This window comes from Scophthalmus maximus, chromosome 17 (genome assembly GCF_022379125.1).
Source record: "Scophthalmus maximus strain ysfricsl-2021 chromosome 17, ASM2237912v1, whole genome shotgun sequence".
NCBI classification, from domain to species: domain Eukaryota; kingdom Metazoa; phylum Chordata; class Actinopteri; order Pleuronectiformes; family Scophthalmidae; genus Scophthalmus; species Scophthalmus maximus.
Genome location: NC_061531.1, coordinates 16,314,482 through 16,331,135, shown reverse-complemented (window position 1 = coordinate 16,331,135; position 16,654 = coordinate 16,314,482). Strand labels below are relative to the sequence as shown.

At 47.1% G+C, this 16,654-nt stretch overlaps 1 protein-coding gene across 3 annotated transcripts in view; it reads right to left on the bottom strand.

Annotated features, from left to right (window-relative positions):
- Window positions 1-16,654, bottom strand: part of znf385c (zinc finger protein 385C) — a 121,336-nt gene continuing 104,682 nt past the window's right edge. For all 3 annotated transcript variants that reach the window (XM_035616580.2, XM_035616579.2, XM_035616583.2), the window contains 7 exons: window positions 13,328-13,438; window positions 9,859-10,060; window positions 5,099-5,458; window positions 4,815-5,005; window positions 3,399-3,497; window positions 2,769-2,867; window positions 1-1,682 (listed from right to left, as the gene is read on the bottom strand). In XM_035616580.2, the coding sequence (XP_035472473.2) occupies window positions 1,452-1,682; window positions 2,769-2,867; window positions 3,399-3,497; window positions 4,815-5,005; window positions 5,099-5,458; window positions 9,859-10,060; window positions 13,328-13,438 (1,293 nt within the window). In that variant the 3' untranslated portion in view covers window positions 1-1,451. The remainder of the gene's footprint in view (window positions 1,683-2,768; window positions 2,868-3,398; window positions 3,498-4,814; window positions 5,006-5,098; window positions 5,459-9,858; window positions 10,061-13,327; window positions 13,439-16,654) is intronic.

Genomic DNA, 16,654 nt, shown 5'->3' with positions numbered 1-16,654 from the left:
TTTTAATGTGGTTGCCATGGCACTGTTCTTTCTTTTTTTTTTTCTCCCTCCCACGTTGCATGCAGACGCTGCAACGGCATGTCTATCAAGTGGCCCGCTGGCTGAGCAGCCTCCCCACCCACCGCCATCCAAACTTTTCACGGAGCTCGGAAACAAAAAACCCATGAAGTCTTCAAGTTATACGCTGTGTTTTCACGATGGGTGTGTGTGTGTGTGTGTGTGTGCGTGCGTGCGTGTGTGTGTGCGTGCGCATGTCGGGGTGCGGGGCTCCTAATCATCTCATGCCGAGATAATGTCAGAGAAAATCAAGGGCAGCGGAGAGGTGACGACTGCGGGGTTGAAGGAGGAAGGAAAAGACAAAGAGCCGTCACGAGGGAGGGGGGAAAGAAATGATGGCGCTGTGCAATGCCAGACATCCTTCGCTGCAAAAATAAAAATGTTGTTCATGCTGCTAGTTCGGCGAGAATTTAATGTTCAAGCAGCGTCGCGTGAACGATGCACTGGACCCGGAACGAAAAGAAAAAAAAAAAAGAAGAAGACAGATTTTACAAACTGAAACAAAGTCATGTTGACAAGTTGACCTTCTCTGGACCGTAATGAGCGCTGGGGATACATGGAAGGAAAACTAATCTGGAGGGCGATGACTATATGGCTGTGACTCAGAAAGAAGGAAAGAAGGAAAGAAAGAAAGAGCGGAAGAAATGTCGTGGAGGGCTCAGGGACACTTTTGGGGAGTGGGGCTTGAGGTACAAAATGGTGCTAACAAAGATTTAGCATATGGCTATACGGTATGTAGTTACACATCCACATACCGCCCAGGATGAGGACTCCTATCTTTAAACGTTTAAAGTTGAGAAGGGGTATTTGTTCACAGAGTTGTTTGACGAAGGCTCAACAGATCAATGAGCATCAACCGCGCGTCCAGTCATACAGGAGTGTACCGTAGTTTCCGCTGATTGAATGACCTACTGTGTGATCATCCCGCCTTTCAAACATAATAAGTTAAAAACATTTTAAAAGAGCATCAAGTAAAGGGACCTTATTTTGTGGCAACCACACTAAACATACATCTAGACTCGTCTATATTTGTTCTCTAATAAATTACACAATTATATCTATAATCCAAACCATGTCGACCCATGAAATGGCTATAAAAGCGGCCTCTGTGCACCAGTCACTGTCTGGAGGCCCGTCCCGCTCCTGAGGTCATGATAAGAGGAGCAGAGAGAAGGCATGATGGGGGGGGGTCTTGGCCTTTTATGATAGGAACAGCTCTCAGGCCTTGTGGCCTATTGGCCGTCAGGACTTGTGCACTGGTTCCATCTTAAGTCAGGCGTGCTGCATAGTTTTGCGTGTGGCCTTTGTCTCGTGGGTCACACTGAAGTCGGGCCTGGGGTGTTTGGGTAAGGGGGGGAAAGGGGAGAAATCAAAATGGGAAGTGGGTTAAGTCTTTAGTAAGGGGAGAAGATGATGGGAGTGTGTGTGGCCCGCAGCGGCCCCGGGGCAGGCCGGAACAGTGCGGGCCCCAGGAAGGGGGTCTGGATGAAGGTGGTGGCGCCCACTGGGTGGCGCAGAGCCAGCGGGTTGGTCGCCATCGTGCACAGAGTCGGCTGGGTGAGGGGGCTGGGCAGGAAGCCAGTTGTCAAGCTCTTGGTCAGCTGCTTCTGCAAGGCCAGTTTGGTCTGGAGGAGACAGGAGGGGGGGACGGGAGAGAAGTGAGAGGAAAAACACAGTGAGCGTGACGCATGTTTAGTGGGCGAACATGTTTCCCCTAAACTCGTGGCGCTTGCGTGCACACGCAGCTGCAGATTAGGAAAACATGTTCATCCCCCAAAAACAGATCCTCAGACATATATAATATATAATAGGCTAATGCTAGGACAACAGAATGGACACACTTTAGCCTATTTCAGTCAGGACGGGTTAAATGGCAGGAAGTTACACCAAAGCTCTGTGATGTTAAAGGGATAGTTCAGATTTTTTCTAAATTCAGCTCTTTTGTATCCCACACACACACACACACACACACACACACACACACACACACACACACACACACACACACACACACACACACACACACACACACACACACACACACAACAAATAATACTTTAATAAATAATACTTTTTTAAATAAAAAATACTGTTCTCTTTAATAAATATCAAAATATATTCTTGGTGTATTTCAGGGTCGCTTTAAAAAAAATAAATCCAATGTAACACTGAATTCGAGGGTGAGTATGCGATGCAGTGAAGATTCAGACCACTCTCGTTTCATGAAAGCCTTTTTTGAGGGCTGTGTTGAGAATATTTTGTACATTTTCCACAGGCCTCCACGGAGCTAATGTTCTTCCTTAGAGTTGCGTTTTGTCCTGTTCTATGTTCCCATTTCAGATATTTCTTTAAACTGTATCCTAAATGTTGCTGAGCACAGAAACACAAGATTCCCCAAAATAACTTATAACAATCGTCAATTATTAATGTCAGTTATTTCTGTGATATAACTGTGATTCACATAACACTCTATAGGAAAAATTTACTTGAACCCCTCCCCAAACACACACACACACACACTCAAATAACTGTATTTCCATCACCACCACAAACCTCATGTTATAAAACAACAACCTGCAAACAAAATCTGAACTATCCCTTTAATATGAACACGATTTCTTCAACAAGTCTGCTCAGTCCCTGGACCCTGGCGAGGTCCTAAAGCTCGCCCTCCAATCCAACCCCCGACCCGGCCCACTCCTGCCACTGACCTGCGAGGAGAGGGAGGAGAGGGAGGCGAGGTTGTACTGGCTGAACGCTTTCTTCATGGCAGACACGGCCAGGCCTGCATAGCCGCTCCATCTCACGTTCTGTAGGGAGGAGGAGGAGGAGGAGGAGGAGGAGGATGAAGAGAGGGGGAGATTGGGAGGGGAGGGGTGTATATGACAGGAGCAGAGTAGTGATTAATCTGGAGTGCTGACTCAGGCGGCTGTTGCCAGAGCTGGTCGGTGAGGGACTATTTTAGACCCGTCTCAGGGGTAAGGGGACTCACCGAGTACAACAGTGTGCTTAACCTCTCTGACAGCACAGAAACACGGGCACGCTGCCGCGTCGAGACGCAGAGGCCCCTGAGCACAGCGTAATGACATCTGTGTGTGTGTGTGTGTGTGTGTGTTTAAACCGTGCGTCTGTCACGGCAGGGGTCAAATCAGTTAACTGTATCGAGGATAAATTAAAACTGTTTTCATTTACAAGCGAGACTGACTTTATTCAAGTTTTGGCACAAGTGTACATCATGTTCGAGCATATCTGCACCGAGGGAAAGGCAATTATGTGTGTATGTGTGTGTGTGTGTGTGTGTGTGTTGTTTTCTTTGTCAGTGCCTTTATGCGGCGACTTACCGCTAAGCCGGAGCTTGGCTGGCTCTTGCTGTGGGGGGTGAATTTGGGTTTGGGTGGTTTTCCGGCCAGACGATCCTTGTGCCTTCTGCTGTTCATGTGCTGCGGACACCGGCAGAAATAACATTAGTGGGCTAACAAGCATCTGTCGCACCAACAGTGGAACAACTTCACATTTCATCCGCTGAATTAACAATGGATGTACATTGATTATGACCGAGGAGCGCACAGAAATTACATCACGTATACTTTCTACCGCCGCCGCCGCCGCAGTATTCTCCCTCTTCGGCTTACGTCGTCCTGGGACGGCAGGGTGTTTTTTATAACAACGCACTTAAGACACGGAGGAGCTGAAGCAGCATGGGTGCTCACACACACGCTCATACACTCCAGCCGAGGAGAAGTTTTTTTTACGAGACAATCCCTTCGCCCAGATGAAGTGTTTAATGGAACATCAAAAAGAGAGAGGAATTACTTCCCGGAAACCTCCTTTGATGCTGTAACCAGAAAATTAAATACAGGAGGCATTAGCAGCTCGCAATAATGAGTGGCAAATAAATCCCCGCTCGGCGAGGAGCTTTGCAGTCAGTTATAGCAGCAGATGATATCTGTCTAATGCGGAGAAAAAAAAGGAAGTTCTCTGCACTCACAACCTGCTCTTTAATGGCTCCATTCACGTGGCTGTAAATGAAACCGCTGCTTTGATTTAAACGCACGTCCTCGATCAAGGTGATGTTAAAAAAAGAAAAAGCGCTCTCTTAGATCTAGCGAGGTCCTACGAATACCGTCATTCACATTTAGCATTTCAATACACATCATTTGTGCCAGTTATTTTGTTTGATGATTGAGACATTACGGGTCAGTCTGGTCCCAGTTCAGCGTATAATATCAGACGCGTGATGTGTGAGGTAATTGCTAAGTAACGCGCGGGCAGTTCTCCGCTTCCCGATTCATTCTGTGGCCGCAGCGTCCGTCTGTGGAGGTGAGGTAATTATATGCGTCGCTCTCCTCCCACTGTCTGACGCGATTTGGCCGGAGAGCTTTCCCCCGCAGAGTCAACAGTGCGTCCGTGCCTCTTTGAACAGGTTGGCCACGCTCTCACTTAGCACGCCTTAACAAACCGGCAGGACTCCTCCAAGCCTCCGCATCTCTCCTGTCATGCAGCCAAAAGTTCAATATGTGATCCGTTAGTTCGACATGTCGCCACATACACATTCCTTTCCATTCCTTTATCCAACTCTTACATCCCCAAACTGGCTAGTTTCTTTATATATATACACACATACATACACACACACATATATATATATATATATATATGTATATATATATATATATACACACACACACATATATATATATACATATATATACACATACATACACACACACACACACACATAGACATTGGATTTTTACCTGGCTCAGCTGGGTCTCAGAGTTCACAATGATCTCACACACTTCACACTGGAAGTTCTTGCTGGGCACCCCGACGCTGCCTTTGCTGCCCAGCCGCTTGCTCTTGCACCCGGCGCGAGCGGCGGCCACCACCTTCCCCCGGCGTCGTGGCTGAACACTGTGACCCTCCAGCATCAGTTTGTGCTTGGTACCTGGCGGCGAGAGCAGAAGAGTTGACAGGTCCGCTGCGGTTCAAAACAAATAGTACTAAAAAGCCTTTTTGAGATGTGCAAAAGGCCTCTTACCGCTGTTGTGTGCATCCAGTTGGGAGGTGGAGTTGACTGTCACTTTACAAACAGGACAGTGGAGGTGAGCCTTGCTCTTCTTGGGATCCTTGTCCTCGTCCGTTTGCGGCTCCCCATTTGTGCTGGACGCGTCCGCCTGGCTGCCCGACTCGCCCGTCAGGCCCGCGGCCTCGGCGGCCTCTGGGAGCTCCGCGGCGCTGGTGTCTGAGGCCGTTTCCGAGAGCTGCGAGGAAGGCGAAATCTGAGGAGGGGAAAGGCTGACGGGCTCGGCAGAGGAAACCTCCGATTCTGGCGTCAGCATCACTGGACTCTCCTCGAGCTTCACCTCCAGGATGGCTGGTTCCGGATCAGCTAGAAGACCTGCACGGAAGGAAGACGCGGAACAGAAGAACCATCAGCAAACTGCGGTTTATTTAACACTAAGCTTATTATTGACAAGAGAGGTGTGTATGTGTGTAGTGGGAGGAATTACAAATTCAGTCATTAAATTACAGGTATCCATGAGAGATGACAGCCCTTTTGTTTTCAGTTTGGTCTCAGCAGGTTCAACATTTCAGGACACACTGGTGCCGTTCATAATGTTAGACGCCATCAATAGCAGAGAAATGCCACTCCGGGTAACCGCCGGTCATGTGTTCTCGGCTGGCTCGCTAATGCCGGAGACACGTACGCCTACATTCAAGAATCAGCTGGTTTCCCTTGGAGCGTGCGTGAAGCCGTGAGCTTCCGTGTGAGGACAGGACATCTGGAGTGCTACTGTCACCACGTCTAACCCCCGGAAACCCTTGAACGTAAATACTACCACAGTCAGTGCGCGATTTGTAGTCAGGTCTGACGAGGCCTTTGACCAAAATGCCCAGAAATTCATCCCCCTTCATACATCAGGCCTGTGGTTTAGACCTGCTTAGATTGGGGGAGGGTTGTGTTCCAGCCTGCTGACCATGATGCCTTGTTTTCGAATTCTCCAGCGCATGTGAGGAGAAGGTGCGGAGTTGAGTAAATGGCACCTGCGATGGAGCTGTGCTGCGCTAACTACAGTGATATAGCAAGTTAAGGAACTCATCATTTGTTTTGTTTAGTAATTAGTATGTAATCATTTGTTTCGGTATTTAATCACATTGTCCAACACAGATTATAAGCCTTTTCCATCACAGTTAAAATAACCCCAGCAAAGCAGGACGTCTGAGAAACAATGAGCCTTAAATAAATAAGAAGATAAATCCTCATGCATGCTCAACCAGCAAAGAAAACACTTTTTAGACTGATTGTTTTGGGTACAAATACGAAGTCTTCTTAATTAATCTGCAAATAACCATTTTCTCTTTCAGTCGCAGAATTGGAGGCAAAAATTAATCGTTTTTATTTCGAGTGCGAGCTCCCGCAATATTCAAACATCAAGTGGACCCGGAGTCTCAGTCAATATAAACAAACCCATCGACTGCCGGGCCGCGACAAGAAGTCACTGGAGTTCTATTACACATCCCCCCCTTCACCCCGTTGCCCTCCCGTGAGAGACACACTTCACCCCCCCCCCCCCCCTCCTCGTGATCTGACACACACACACACACACACACACACACACACACACACACACACACACACACACACACTTCATACAGTGCTCCATTGATTTTTCCCTTTTACGTCCCAGAGTAAATTCATTATTGGAGATAAGAGTCTTCCTCTCTCGTTCCCCGCTATAGAAAGAAGGAGCCTATATAGGAGCAAGATTAGTCGGTCCCCTCGCTGTAATGAGAGTGACCCCTGAGGAATTTGCTCTCCTCTGTTGGGTGGGGCAGGGGCAGGTATGATCCTGAGCTTATGTGAGAGATAGGGCCGCCTGAGAAGTCCCCAGGGGGGAGTGATACTGATCAATGGATTTAGCAGGAACCTCGCGGAGCAGGACACGCAGGCCGGTTGGAAACCAAAGCCCTCTGAAAAATCCAAACGCTCGGAACATGAAGGGGCTCATTCAGCAGAAGAATTATTTTCAGATATATCCCTCCGGAGTTTCAGGTATCCTTATTTAAACAAAGAAAAAAAAAAAAAAAAAAGCTCAAACAGTGAAAGTTTAGCGCTGAATTAGTGATTTATAAAGCTGAAGTTTCAAACTGTCCACACGGCTGCTTCTGAAAAAAAAAAATAAAGATGACAAGGCGGGAAAAGTAAGTAATGATCCGAATTTCGACATTTTATCTCATATTATAGAATTTTCCTTTGATAAATCACAATTTTTGACTCAAAAAGTTGTCGTACTCTCTTGTAATCAAAGTTTTTATCCCATAATTTTGACGGTGGTATAATTATTTTCTGGCTTAAATGGGCTGATTCATCTTTTTCTAATCAAATCCAATCTTTGGAGTTTTGATTGTTGTCTGGACAAGACTCTGTCTGGGAAGGATTTTACGCATTTTAACAAATAGAAAAGATCGACAGAGTAATTGTTTGTTTTTTTTAAAGAATGAAATGATTGTTAATTGCAGCCCTTATGAGAAGTTATTAAACTGATAAAACACTTTGATAAATACTCCTCTGCCCTCTTTTCTGAGAAAACGCCCATTCGGCCGCGTCGTGACTTCGACCCTCATTGGCAACCTGTCAGACCAAAGGCCGGCGTATTGGCAGTGCCACGGCCTGCGTGGAGCAATAATTACATCGCAGAAAATTATGGATATTTGAATCAATGTAATGCGGGCGATCATCGGTTTAACCCATGTTTTAACAGTCCAATTAAAACCTGACGGGCTTTTACAGTTTAAACAAATCTTAAGAGATCTCCGTTCAGCCGACAACTTCCACCACGGCCAAACGCCAAATGAATATGAATGCTAGACTCGTTAAGCACATGCTCGCATACACATTACAGTACAGGCACGGAGCGCTAATCCCAGGAAGCCTCAGAACATAAACAACTTCCCGGGGGGGAAAAAAAATAAATAAAAAAAATTGCTTGATTACTGTGATGACAGACAGAGTCCCCGCGAAGACGCGTTGAACCGCGGAGTCAATCGAAGCCGGGGGGTGATTGATGCTTGTCATATTGACGCGGCTCCTCTGTCTCCGGGCGCTGGCCTGCCGCTCTCTCTCCGTCTGCCCACTCCCTCCTCGGCTGCGCATCGATCCTATTTCTAAAACGGAAGATCTTTCCACTCTACCCATTGTCTCTCTCTGGGCAGACGATGGGAGCGCTCCCCTCGAGTCAGCTCCCCGCCAGCTTTTCAGTTTGGTGGCAGACATAACTCATTTCATAGAGTGATAATTTGGAGCGCTATTCCATTACAGGTTGGCATTGTGGTGCGTGCCACCACTGGCTCGCACTGCCGCGTTTCAATTTCACATTAGGACAATCACACAATTGGGCTTATTAAAGAGTGTTCCTCCTCACAAAATCGCCTTGGAACTGTAAAATTATTCACGGCATGAAAACTAGCTATGACTTATGTACTTTCTCTCTCCACTGAGCCCCCTACTCTCTCTCTCTCTCTCTTATTCCCCCTTCACTCTCTCTGTCTGCTTCATTCATTTCATCTTATCTTTCTTTTTCAGCTCATCATCTCATTTAGTGGCCACTGCTGCTTCCCTCTTTCAGAGCTCTCCTTTGCAACAGCGGCATATTAAAATGAGATTTGATGAGAGCATTATCAGGCTCCCGGTCTTTTGTCCACTTTCTCCTTCACTGAAGGAGACTTCTAGCGCTCAAGGCAAAAAGAAAGTGTGTATCTGTGTGTGTGTGTGTGTGTGTGTGTGTGTCCAGACGAGTGTGTCTATGAGGGGAGATGAAGTACAACCTGTCTCCCTTCTCTCCCCCGGACCTTCATATCTCTTCTCTGATATTTCAACTAAAGCATTTTGAAATTCTGCTCAGATAGCGATCTTCTCCAGGGCAGCGGGGAGGATGAAGTGAGAAGGAAAACTGTTCTGCCCATCACCTTGGGCGGATAAATGAAAAGTATGGACACCCGGCAGATGCAACACGAGAAGGCAAATGGGCTCACGCTGCAGTCACAACGCCACCGGAGCAATTCATGCCCTCCGAGTTGGGGCTAAAAGAAAACCAACGCACTCCTCTTTCTTTACCAAGTTAAATTGTCTATATTTACAGCACAAATGTAAAAAAAAACAAAAAAACATTAGAACTTTTTGTAGAAGGATGAGTGCCTTTGATTTTCTCTTTGACAGCTCCTTACATAAAAACTCACACCACTATTTTGCTCCCCCTCGACTCATTTCATCCTGCAGAAATACACAGATTCTGCCACCACCGTCTCCGTCCAACCGAGATGGACAGGAGAGAGCAGGGGGGAGCACGGAGGAGTCGGAGGATGGAAATGAAGTGGCAGAGGGGCTCAGATCGATCTCAGCCGGGCCCCTTTATTTGCACAGCGTCTCTCGCTCCCAGACATCCCACGGCTTCGTGGCCTCCCATCTATCACAGGGACGGAGAGTCAGGCCAGACAGGTTCCGGGGGTCTAGTGTGGGTGGAAAACCGCTGAGTTTTTGAATGCGCAGGCAGACAGAGAGGACAGCTAGGGAGAGGGGGTGAAGGATAAGGTGTAGAGAAGATGTAGCGCAGTGAAGCAAAGGGAGAGAGCTAAGCGAGGCCGAGACGTGGAGGACGAGGAAGAGGAGGATGGAAGCAGTAACTGATGTGACAGCAGGACAGGAGAAGGGGGAATTAGAGGAACCACAGTGTGATGGAGTGATCATCAAGAAGATGGAGGGAGGCAGAGGGAGGACCAGTTACAAATAGCATACTGTACCTGTTCCCTCCGCCGAGCTTGTATCCATGAGCGCAGGGAGCGCTGCCTCCGATGTCGATGTCTTGCCCCGGTCCCGGTCCCGGTCTCTCTCTCGCCCTGCGGATGAGGCCTCCCCGGATCGCCGCTGTCTGTTCCTCTGCGCCTCCATGGCTTTGAGTTTGCGGGCGTGCTTGTGGCCCTTGTAGTGGGCTTCCGCTTGGTTCTGCAGAGAAAGGACGAGGCAGACAAAAGGTCTCACTGCGTTATCTGCCGGAAAGACCGGAGCCCACGTGCAGTAAATGTAAAAACGCACGCTTGAATATTCGCTCTCTCGCAGGCACGCACGGGCCGCAGGGAAGGGAAGTCTGTTTCCGCCTGATAACAGCGCTGGCACATCGGGAGGCCAGAGGTATAATTGCATGTGTAATATGTAACAAGGGAGAGGATCCCATCTCCACAACTACCCTATTAATGTGCACGGTGAGAGTCAGCCTCCGAAAATCATCGACACGTGTGGAAATACATACCAGTGTCACACTCACGAGCACGAGCAAACCCACAAATACAAATCAGAGGCAGAACACTTTGATGCAGCAGTAAATGTGCAGATTTCCCACCAGGTTGCATGGATCACAATTTACCTTCCCATGGTCGATCCGAGAACAAAGCTCCCGTTGTCAGAGCAAGCGTGGCTACAAATGAATACTAGAAAAATCAACACAGAGATTACTCATTAAAAGTACAAAAAAACCCGAAACAATCCGTGGGGATCATCTCTCATCAGCTCTTGGCCTGGATAGGACGGAGTTTGAGAGGGCAGGAGCAGAACACGTACTCATTATGGAAAAAAAATAATACAACCACTGATTAAAATATATACAGTATGGCCATTATTAAAAGAAAAGTGTTGTTTCAAATGATATCCAAAAGTATGGAAAAAACTTAAATGCCCACAAAAAACCGGTATACTCCATAATGTGGACATGAGAAATTGATGGATTAAGCCTTTTGCTCCAAAGGCCGTGTGTGTGTTTTGACAAGTGGATCGAGGTAAGATGCAGTCGCTCCTCCGAGGGCTCTCGAGCAGGTTTATTTCCCTCGAAGAAATGAATCATGCAAATCCTCGCGACACCAAAGAACTTCAGTAAAGAGACCGGACTTTGCCTTGAAGGCCTCCTGAGTGAGGAGCGATCCAGAGACTCGCGGACACTGTGAAAGCCTTTCACATCAGGAGTGAAATGTGGATTTCTCTGACTGCACGAGCACGGGAAAAAAAAAAAAGTCCCAAAAGCGATGATAAAAAAAAAAAAAGATTACTTGTGCTGCTTTAGCGTAGAAACACAAGATTATAGGCAAACATGCATAACACCACCACCAGTCTCATGTGGTGGATCAATGTAAACACAGGCATCTTTGGTATGGATTTAAACATTTAAACATGCTGTGATATAGCGTAGCGGAGGTCTAAGCATCTGTTAAACATTTCGTACACTTTGCAACCGACCTGCCGCGACAAGAGATTAGTGCCATTGTGAAGAATTCAGCCAGCGCCTTCTCCACCACCGGCATCTCTCCGGAGGAACGAGGTGTGAAACAAGCTTTTGGTTTTCACATTGGCCCCCCCCAACCCCCCCGGCCGGCGGGACTACAGGGGAGCGATGCACTGCTCTTTTCTGGGAGAGTCTCTCTTGATTGCCTCGCGATTGAACAATCCCAGGGCCAAGAGGAAACACCGGACAACTGTATCTGGTGCTCAGACATATGTTCAGTGGGTGTGGAACATGCCCCCCCCCCCCAATTGCGTTTCACTTGAATCCTCTTCTCCGAATAATGCCCATGCAGATTGTAGAAAAAAATAATAACAAAGACTTTAAATAAAGCGGGTATGCCAGCTGGTTTGCTTAATTATAAAAAAAAAAATCATCAATCTTTTGATTACGGGGGCTGATGAGTGGACCTGTTGTTTCCCCATTAGGACAATAATCACTTTGTTTGCTGTATTTCCTTCCTGAGCACGGAGCACCGGACCGGCCAGAGGACACCTGGGACAACCAGAGGGCTTTCGGGCCCCTCCAGAGTTCCCCTATAGCTGATTTTCAGACATGACAAATGAGTGAAAAATTGCGTACGGACATTTCCCGGGGGTTCGCGTATGACGAACGCAGCAGCAGACTGTCCCAGCCGGGCGCGTTCACAAGCGCAGGAACATCTCCAGAGCATTCTGTGGCGTCTGGGCGGAGCGCGCAGGCGGCCGGACATGCATTTACAGTCATCAACACGTCATCCAGGGGGGCTGGCGGGGAAAGTTCTGGAAAAATGTGTGATGCAGTAGCAACATCCGAAGCCGCGACACCTCACACTGCACTGACACACCCCGGCGTGCACGTCGGCGTCGCTGCAGGTGAGCGAGGAGTTGGGTCGCCGGAGGTCGCCGGAAACACGATTTGTAGCCGGTGTTAAATTGCTGGGCTATATTGAGCAGCAGAGAAAAGCTCACATATTTCCCCTTTCGGCATTATGCATGAGGATAAGTTGGGATAACTCTGAGGAGGGGTGCACGGACGTGTCAGGAAAGTACAGATGCTCTCAGAGAGACAGATAAAGCTACAGTCAGACCTGACACTCATATTTAAGCCGGCGTGTGAAGGCAGGGAATGGGATTTACTCCAGTGTGTGAAGATCACGTCTGCGCCCCCTCCGCTCCCCGTCTCCTGTGCCTCAGCCCCTCTTTGAAAATGGAGTTTAAAAAAGTGTGTGTGTGTTAGTTTTTTTTTGCTGTGCACAGACCTGAGACGTCTTCAGGCTTTCTGGACCAATATTTATTTGTTTATGTGAATATGCATGAAATGTCACGGGATGTTTGCCTGCGTGCTCCCCTGTGAATGTTTGCACGTGTGCAGCATGTGCTTGTGTGTGCGTGCGCGCGCGCGCGTGTGTGTGTGTGTGTGTGTGTGTGTGTGTGTGCGTGTGTGTGTGTGTGTGTGTGTGTTGTTGTTTGTGTGTGTGTGCGTGTGTGTGTGTGTGTGTGTGTGCGTGTGTGTGCACGTCGTGCGGGATGGCAGGGATGGGAGAAATGAACGAGGAGCTGAGAATGCTGCTTCCTGCTGGGGCTGCTGATTGTTTCTGCACTTCGCTGATAAACTGCAGCTCTCCCTGCTGTCTAATCCCTCACACCACCACCACAACAACAACAACAGACAGACACAAACACACATACAGATTTCACTGCTAGAACAAAAAAACAAAACTATAAATGACTAACTTTTGATTTGAACAACGCAAATACAAGTCGTGTCAGTGAGGCTGATAAGGCCTGAGGTATTAGTGGACCATTTATTAAAAACAAAAAAACAAAAGGGATGTTGTTCTCTGAGGCTAGCCTCGCTTTTTTTTGTTGGTATAGATTGCTTTTATTTTAGAAATTACACTCTGGCATTGCCAAAAAAACCTCTCTATCTTTCTCATGAAAAACCTCCGGAGTATTTCTTACCGTTGAGTTAAAGCGCAGGTGGCAAATGTTGCAGGAGATAATCTGTTTCTTCTTGAGGGGCTGAGGGACGCCGAACGTGTGGTTGATCACCGCCTTCTGGACAGGGTCCATCTGAGAGACGGAGAGAAAAGAAGCAATACAAACAACATTAGGGTCTATACGATTTTATTTCCCCCGAATGGGACATTTTCTGTGCAGCAGAACAACTCATTCCCCTGCAAGCCAAGATTTAATCTTGGGCGTTGGCCACACGCGTTACAAAGTGTCTGCAAAAGCAGAGGTTCTGGAACTGTGTGTGGACGCCTCCCTGGGAGGAGGGGGGGGGGGGGGGGGGGGCGACACGGAGGAGGGAGACGTGAGGCAAAGACACTGCATGATGTGTAAGTTGGAGCTGCAACAGACGCTGGAGAACACCCCCCCCCCCCCCCTTTGGAAAAGTTCAGTAAAATGTATTTTTCAGCAGCGACAGTAGAATGTAATATGCGTAAAAATGTCAGCTTTTAGTGGTAATTGCCATGTTTTTGAGGTCGTACTCTCTCGGTCTGGAATGAGAACACGTTTCTAGGTTCAACACTGAGCACCGACGTGGGGAAGAGAGAAAAGAGAGAACTAATACCGTAAGTTGACAAATGAAAACATTATCTCTGACCGCCAGCAATATCACTTTTTCGACAAAACCCTGATGGTTCTCTCCTGTCCATCAGCCACCGTATATTTCCCCACATGCATTCACAAGTAAATCAATGTGACAATAAGGGGAAAAACATCCTTTCAATAAGGCTTGTTGAATGTCACTGTGGAAAAGCCGTGACGCAGATGGGGGGAGTTCACAAATCACAAAATAACCCCTGAAACACACAGAACATCACAGACAGTGTGACATGAACGGAGGCCGTTTCGACAATCTGAGCCTCCCGCGTGCAACCAGGAGGCGTGACGGGGAAAATACTCCTCGCATGTTGATCACAGAGTATCGAGATAAAGAATAAATTAATGGGACAACAAAGCAGGGACAAGAAGGGGGCGTGTGTGATAGCTGAGTAGGTTTTTTTTCGACATAAATCTGGAACTAATGAAAACGTCATCCACTAAATGTTGCGTGACCTTAAAAGAATATTTCAATTTCTCTGCGCGAGGGACAGTGTGTGTCACACGCTGAGCTCTGGGCAGGACTCCACCCGACATCAATGGCCGTTTCATGCGTGTGCACTGAGAAATGTGACCAGTGGCCATATCTCAAGTTGCTTTCATTGAAGTGGGAACAGTAGAAGTACACCAGAGTACAAGGTTGAGGGTGGGCTGAGGCGATAACCTGACGAGGCACCAGCGGAGAGGCTTAGTTACTTTATCCATTTTATGCACGTCAGCGAAATAAGATACTGGAGTCGCTATTGAATTGTCACAACGTCACATTTTAGTGCGACTATAATAATAAGTACAGGAGTGAACTATGGTACCCGGTAGAGCAGATACCTCCGAACCACACATGCCAGATTTTTCTCAACAAGATCCGCGCATTTATTCCCTGGGGAATTGTGTAAATGTCAAGAAATGGGAGAAAAAAGTGATGGAACAAAATTCCTGGATCTGCACCAAGATGATATGGGTTCTGTCTTCACCCAGGTCCCTTCCTTCCACCAAGTTTCGTGGAAATCACTTCAACAATACCAACTGGCAAACTGATGAACAGGGGTGAAAACATAACCTCCTTAATAAATCCAGGTTATTTCTAATAATACAATACAATAACAATACACACTCTACTTCATTAGGGACTCCATACTTTTACCGCAGAGCCTCTCTTTGCTCTCTCTTTTTTACCATGGATTCCACAAGATGGGGAAAATACTAAACCCCAGAATACTCCCTGTGACGCAGCATCGGAGTAGGAGTGTGTGTAAGACAATGATTGATCGGCATATGATTGTCTGTTTGGATAATTGAATAAGCAGGGGTGCAGGTGTTTCTGCCAAAGTGACTCCTTTCCTAGTGTGCTCTTGGAAAGAAACGAATGCTTCAGCAGACGGTATACTTTGATGAATCAGGCGGTTCTGGTGAGTCACAACAAGTGGCTGTAACAAAAAAAAGTTGCATGTACACAATAAAAGGAACAAACAATATTAAAATGAAGTCAAACAACTGAAAAGGGATTTTTGTGCGCTGCGTTATTGCAGCGCTACAGTGATCAACCTCCATCAGCGCGTGCAGAGGCACTTAGAAAGGTGCAGTCGACAAATCATCAGTCCAATTAAGTAGCGGGGGGGCAGCCACTACGACAGCAGGTATTCAGTTTACAGCACATAACCACATTCCAATGAGGAGTTTTTCACAAGAAAGAAAAGCAGACAGAGTTCCAGATGACACAAATCCTTTCTGGTGACTCGAGACGGCACCGGTCCGCACAGCGAGACTCGGCGTACAGTAAAGATGCTCCCGAGACTCCGGCGCTCTCTCTTGACAGAACACGATAAACTACCTCCTCCCACGCAAACCGTCCTCGATTTGTCAAAACCTTATTCTCTTTTCCACGATGTTCATTTGGCAAACCCGTCTGCGTGGGCGTGCGGAGCCTCCGACAGACAGATCAGAAATCTAATTATAAACCTTTGACAACGCGCGACTAGTTTGCACACCCGCCGCGCCAACTCTCTCTCCCCTTTATAGTACGATTTTTCTGATTGTGATACTTCTTTGATTTGTCGCCTCTTCCTTCTATCACCTCCGATATCTGAGACATGGACAGTAAGCGTAAATGCTTGAATTTTTTGGAAAATGTGGCTCCTGATATTTGTTCTGGAAATGAAAACATGATGCAAGTTTTCAGAAGTGGCGTTTACATCCACCCAGAACTCAGGAATTTACGTAAGTTTAAGGACTATTTAAAGATCTGCCGCATGTGATGGATGGAGATGTGGATATCGCCACTCTCAATTTGTAATAATCACTAAAGCTGGATATATATTTCAGTGTTAAGAGGTTGTCTCTGTGCCGTAGCCGACATGCGCTTCCTCAGAAATTCAACCGCACGTCGAGCCACGGTGGCAACGGAGAAACCACGCGGTGACACCAAGACCTGTGATTGGTCAGCATCACGTTGAGAGTGAAGACAGCATTGAGGAAGTGCCCATTGCGGTAGTCTTCCATTCACGAATAGGATGTGGTGAAATTCATTTTTATGTTACCTGGATATAACTATAACAAAGTAAATGACGGTATCACAGTTACACACTAAAGACTATAAATCCATCTAGCATTGCGTTGAGAATATTATTAGGGTAAATCTTACATTCAATTATAAATCAAAACCCGTGTCATCAGTATTTAAGT